The sequence below is a fragment of the Peromyscus eremicus genome, chromosome 16_21, assembly GCF_949786415.1.
Source record: "Peromyscus eremicus chromosome 16_21, PerEre_H2_v1, whole genome shotgun sequence".
Taxonomy (NCBI): Eukaryota; Metazoa; Chordata; class Mammalia; order Rodentia; family Cricetidae; genus Peromyscus; species Peromyscus eremicus.
The window spans coordinates 9,349,580-9,355,663 of NC_081432.1; the positions used below are offsets into that span (position 1 = coordinate 9,349,580).

Consider the following 6,084-nt stretch of genomic DNA (forward strand, 5'->3'; position numbering starts at 1 on the left):
GGGGGCGGCCTTTATAAATAACCTTTACTATCACTGTGCAGGTCGGCTGGGTTCCTCATGCTCAAGGAACAGGAAAGCACATGTTCGTGACTCATCCCAGCCCCAGAAGCATGGCCATGCTCACAACTCCCAGCCAGGCCTGCACAGGGTCCTTCCGAGGCACACTTACACGCTCACCTGCATGGGATGACCCCGCATAGGAAGGGAAAAGGCTGGTACCCAAATGCCATCACTTGGAGCCAGGGGATTTGTGCGGTGACAATCGACTTGGCCATGTACAGCTGACGAAGCTCCACATTCAAAGCCATCACTGCAGTTATGGCTGTCAGAAAGCACGATGCAGGGGCCAGGGTGCTCCTGTTCTGTCTCAGATTCCCCTTGTGGTCCTGTATCAGGGCCCCAGGCCCTTCTCACTCACAGCCCATCACCTAGCGATTGCTGGAACTCACAGCCAGTCACTTCTGTGTGGTTAGGTTGTAAATTGCACCATCCATGCAGGTCAGTGCTCTAAACCTGGACCACAGGGTCACCTCCTGGACATGTCACAGAGAGCAACAGCCCAGTGCATGAGGGAGCCTCACACTTTCTGGAAACCAAGGAGGAGGTATGCACATGAAACCACAGCCACTCGTCACACCAACACCTCTTGTCCCTGGGGTCCCCATCACCAACTTGCAACCCCCAAGCAGGTCGGGCTACCAGATCCAACTGTCCCGTTTCTTTATTCCACAAATTGTGACTTGATAAATAGAAACTCTTGTTGGGAACCCTAGGACAGCCCGTCATGGTCACCAGTGCTCCCAAGTGGCCTCTCTAGAAGAGAAGGAGGCCTGCGGTGAGCCCACCCTGGGGAGCTCCGGGCTGAACCCAGGTGTGGGTTGTGGGTGTGTTTGGGGCTGGGCCTGTGTTTCTCTTTCAACTGGGGACAGAGCCAGGCCCGTGGCGGCCCAGAGCTTTGCTAAGTGCAGGTTGGATATCTCGTCTCCATGCCAGGAGCCCGAGGGCCGGGGACTTCATTCCTGAAGCAGGTGCTCGGCCTTCCCCGGCAGCCAAGCAGGTAAGTACATGAAGCCTGGACGGCTGCTGTTAGCTCTTTGAAACTCCAAACTCCTCCCACCTCTGGCAGCTTAGAGAGACCTTCTATTGTGACTGTCTGTGCATCCCCCTCTACTCTGTCCCCCTGTCCCCCATAACCCCACCGTCCGTCCGTCCAGCTCTCTAAGAGGCCAGCATCCTACCATATGCAGTGACCTGGTATCAGGCAGTGTGGCATGTCCAACCCCATTCCTCTCCAACTCCAGTAAAGGTGCCCTACCCAAGTCCCCATGTGGCCACCTTACCTGTACAGGGCTCCCAGTGCTGGACGCCACAGCCAGGGGTACCCAGAAGCCAGAGCACCACACACAGCGTCAGCAGGGCAGACATGAGGGGCTCGGGTCCCAAGATCCATCCAGGGGCTCCACTCGCCTGCAGAGAGGCAGCCACTACTAATTCCCTGCGAGGGGCAGTCTGGGCCCCAGGTGGTCACTGTGATGAACCCATGTCAGTGTCTGCAGGAGGACAGAGGTGGCCCTGGCAGCACTGACGGCCCTTAGTTGCTCTGCAGGTAGCAAAAGGCGGGTGGCCCTGGCAGGCTGGGGCTTCAGCTGCAGGCAAGGGCTTATCTCTTCACTTCCCTGCTGGGCTTGGGTCCCGTGTGCAGGTGACAAGGGGTATCAATCTTCAGGACTGGGATTAGTCATTGGCAAAGCTCACCCTCCCGAAGGAGAGACAGAAATAGATCCTTCAGCGGTGCGCTGAGAACAAACCAGAAAAACTTAGAAAACCAGTTTTTCTTGGGTGCAGATGGCGGCGGCGGCGGAGTGCTGCCCTGCGTGTGTGCGGGACTCAGTGCAGGTGACCTTGGCAGACCTGGCGCTGGCGATGGGAACAGGTGCTCTGCCGGTCCACCTCGAGCTATGCCCTCAGCTGGAGTGGGTGTCCCCAGAGGCCCCAGCATTCAGTAGGAGTCAGCCTTAGGTCCTGCAGGAGGTCAGGTCCTCTGTCCTGTGCTGGGATCAGGATCAATCTCAGAGGAGGTGGTGACAGCGGCGGCCGATCTGCCCTGCTGGGTCCCACACCGTCCCCAGGAGGGCTGGCTTTGAGGAGGGCTTTTTATCTGGTGCCCAGCCCTCAGAGGGTGTGTGGGTTTGTCAACTGTTGGCTTCAGGAATTCCCCTGTGGGGGGAGCCATCCTTAAAGAGAGCTGTTCCAAAGGAAAGGGGTTAGAGTGGCCTGGGGAGGGTGTGTAGCCTATGTGCTCAGTTCCCTGAGGGAGGCTTTTGGCTCAGCAAGACCCCTTTTCACCAGCCCCTAAGACATACGGTTTTCCCCGGCTTCAGAAGGAATGCCCCAGCTCAGAACTCAGGCAGAGCTTGACTTTGTGGGTGTTTGCAAATGGCAGACCATGTGTGTGTGTGTGTGTGTGTGTGTGTGTGTGTGTGTGTGTGTGTGTGTGTGTAGAGTGGGAGAGGGGACAAAGATGGATGGAGAAGAGAGAAAGAAGTGGGGGAAAGCCCCAGTTTGGGGCCCTGACGTCTCTGACTCAGTGGGTGTTTGCAAGCTCAAGACCCTGTGATTAGAGAGAGACCAGAGACCACAAGACAGAGTGGACAGGAAGAGACAGAACTGGAGGGACAAGACAGGGACAGAGAAGGAAGAAGGGAGGGTCCCCAGAGTCCTGGAGGGTCTCTGTGCAGGGGACATGCATCCTGTGCCCCTTCTCCCTGGAGACCCTGATCCGCAGTTTCTGTTCCAGTGAGAGGATTGTGGACGTGTGGTGACGAGAGTATCTGTGAAGAAAACCTTGAAGAGATATTTCTTATACACGACTACCCTTTTCCTGGCCCAGGGAAGCGTTGGGGTAAGTTTCTTCACCACTGGGCCCCTGGCTCTGTGCCGCTCCGTCCTGGTGGGACATGTGGAGTAGTGGCAGGATTTCCAGAGGTCCTCTTGTGGATCTGAGCAACTGTGGGAGCTTATATGCAGCCCACTACCATGGCCCTAGACGTCAAAGGAGAGATGCATGGTCCCCAGGGAGCAGCAGCCTGGTCTGAGGGTGGGAGGTTGGGGGGAGCACCAGCCTGGTCTGAGGGTGGGAGGTGTGGGAGAGCACCAGCCTGGTCTGAGGGTGGGAGGTGTGGGGGAGCACCAGCCTGGTCTGAGGGTGGGAGGTTGGGGGAAGCACCAGCCTGGTCTGAGGGTGGGAGGTGTGGGAGAGCACCAGCCTGGTCTGAGGGTGGGAGGTGTGGGGGAGCACCAGCCTGGTCTGAGGGTGGAAGGTTGGGGGGAGCACCAGCCTGGTCTGAGGGTGGGAGGTGTGGGAGAGCACCAGCCTGGTCTGAGGGTGGGAAGTGTGGGGGAGCACCAGCCTGGTCTGAGGGTGGGAGGTTGGGAGGGAGCACCAGCCTAGTCTGAGGGTGGGAGGTTGGGGGAGAGCACCAGCCTGGTCTGAGGGTGGGAAGTGTGGGGGAGCACCAGCCTGGTCTGAGGGTGGGAGGTTGGGAGGGAGCACCAGCCTAGTCTGAGGGTGGGAGGTTGGGGGAGAGCACCAGCCTGGTCTGAGGGTGGGAAGTGTGGGGGAGCACCAGCCTGGTCTGAGGGTGGGAGGTTGGGGGGAGCACCAGCCTGGTCTGAGGGTGGAAGGTGGAAGGAAGCAGGGGCTAGGAGCGGCCTGGTCTGAGGTGGGAGGTAGCTGTCCTTTCTTTCCCAGCTTAGGAACTCTTTGTCCTGGACCAGGGCCCCTCCCAGCCCAGCTGCAGATCGCGGTGGTAGCCTCCAGAGCCACACCCAGGTGGAGTGCGGAGGTGACTTCTGCAGGATGGACAGCTAGCACCTGTACAGGGCCACGGGCCCACAGATGGGGCGGCACAATACCCTCTGACTCTTACTGCTCGTCAAACGAAACGGTGACATTTGTCTTTTAACAGGCTGGTTTAAGGAATTAAAATCATGCTCCCTTGGGAAAATTCTTCCTTGTTACATTTGGTGTGGTCACCTCCTCTGTGTCGTCAGCAGCAGGCAAGAGTTGGTTATTGGAACGATCATGTAAAACCCCACAACAGCTACCTCGGTGTGGGGGCCTGACTGTGAGACTCCAACACACCACAGGAGGCTCCGAACACCCACATCTGGAAACTGTGTGACTAGCATGCAAGGGCCATCCAGCAAGTCAGACCACAGATGTGACCTGGGTAAAGCAGCAGGTCACAGGCATGCCAGCTCGTAAGCCCTCAGTGACAGAGGAGAGTTCAAACCTCTTCCGGTGTGCAGTTGGATACACTAGCAAGAAAACAACAACAACAACAACAACTCATGTCTCTTCCCGAGTTTTTTCCAAGTTGATTTTGCCACGGAAATCACTTCTCCCACATTAAATGCAGGAAAGACTCCCAGACATGGGCAACATGAGGGGATACCTGTCAGAGCTGTTTGTGATTGGCCCGAGCATTACACAGTTCACCCAAACCTGAGCTCCCTGCCTGTTAACAGATCTCAGGCAGGGACACTCCACCCCCAATCCAGTGGGAAAAGAAAACCTCCCAAGAGGTGGACATGTAACTCAGTACACCTCTTGTGGTCTGAGTGATCACCCAGCCCTGGGTTCAATGCCCAGCACACCCCATCAACCAGATATAGTGATGCACTTCCTGTAATCCAGGGACTCAGGGAGGTGGGTGATCAGTTCAAGGTCTTCCTAGGCAACACAGCAAGTTTGAAGCCGGCCTGGGCTACTTCAGACCTTGTTGGTCAGGAAGGAAAGAAGGGAGAGAGGAAGGAAAGGAGAGAGGAAGGGAGGGGTGTTAGTTAGATCACAGACCCTCTCAATGCCTTTCTCGCTCTCCCAGAAGTCAGGCCATGCCCTGGGGTCTGTCCCTACTGTGTCAGAGAGCTCTGGCCTCTTTAGAAAAAGCAAACCCAGCCTCCCTACTGGTCGATAATGTTTTCTTTAAGACTTACAGGTCTTTGAGACAACCTCCAGATGTATCTTCACAGTCATGTGTCTGCTCAGCTCACCCTTGCACCTGCATCAGGGAGTCCAATGTGTGACCCGCTTATTACTGCACCCCAGTCACCACCCAAACATCGTCTATGTGGTGTTACCCTCCCGTGTGCTCCATCACCCTCTGTCCTATGACGTCCCTATTTCCTTTGACCGCATCGTGTTGGTACTGCTTGATAAAATATATACGCACTAGCTTTCCCTTTCAAAAATGTATCTACAGGGGCTGAGGACACAGCTCCGTCCATACAGTACCTGCCTTGTAAGCACAAGGACTAGAGGTCAATACCCAGAGCCCACGTGGAGAAGGCTGGTTGTGGTAGCACAGGCTTGTAATGGCACCCCGAGAAGCAGGGGGAGCTCGCTGGCCAGGCAGCTTTGCTTACTTCCAAGTTCTAGACTAGTTAAAGACCTAGTTTCAGGAGGGGAAAAAAGTAGACGTATAATGTCCAAAGTTGTCTTCCACCTGCGCACACATACATGCACCTGCACACACACAAACCACACACACACACACACACACACACACACACACACACACACAATGTGTGTACACATACATATACACACAAATGTATCAGCAGCCAAGCATGATGGAGTGTGTCTGTAGTCCCAGCATGCAGAAAGCTAAGGCAGGAGAATTGCACATTCCAGGCCAGCCCATACTACACAGCCTGAGATACAGTGAGACCCTGACTCAACAATAAAACAAGGCTTAGCATCTCTGACCTATATTCTTCTTCACACAAACTTTAAAAAACATGTGTCCTCATAGCGGGGTGTAATAGCACACACCTGTAGCACAGCTACTTGGGAGACTGAGGCAGGAGGAACACTTGAGCCCAGGAGCTCAAGGCCAGCATGGACAACATGGCCAGACTCTATCATAAAATAAAAAAATAAAATAAACATCCCATGTAAAACTCCAAAACCAACATTAAATAGTCAGCAAATGTATTACAGGAATTGGGCTGGGGAGATGGCCCAGCAGATAAGTGGCTTGCTGTACAAGCATGAGGCTCTGCATTCAGATCCTTGGTATC

The 6,084-nt window shown here is 55.3% G+C and overlaps 1 protein-coding gene across 1 annotated transcript in view; it reads right to left on the bottom strand.

Annotated features, from left to right (window-relative positions):
• Window positions 1–1,531, bottom strand: part of Tspear (thrombospondin type laminin G domain and EAR repeats) — a 176,804-nt gene extending 175,273 nt beyond the window's left edge. Inside the window, exon 1 of the mRNA XM_059281829.1 lies at window positions 1,341–1,531. Coding sequence (XP_059137812.1) covers window positions 1,341–1,425 — 85 coding nt within the window. The 5' untranslated portion in view covers window positions 1,426–1,531. The remainder of the gene's footprint in view (window positions 1–1,340) is intronic.
• Window positions 1,532–6,084: the final 4,553 nt, after the last annotated feature.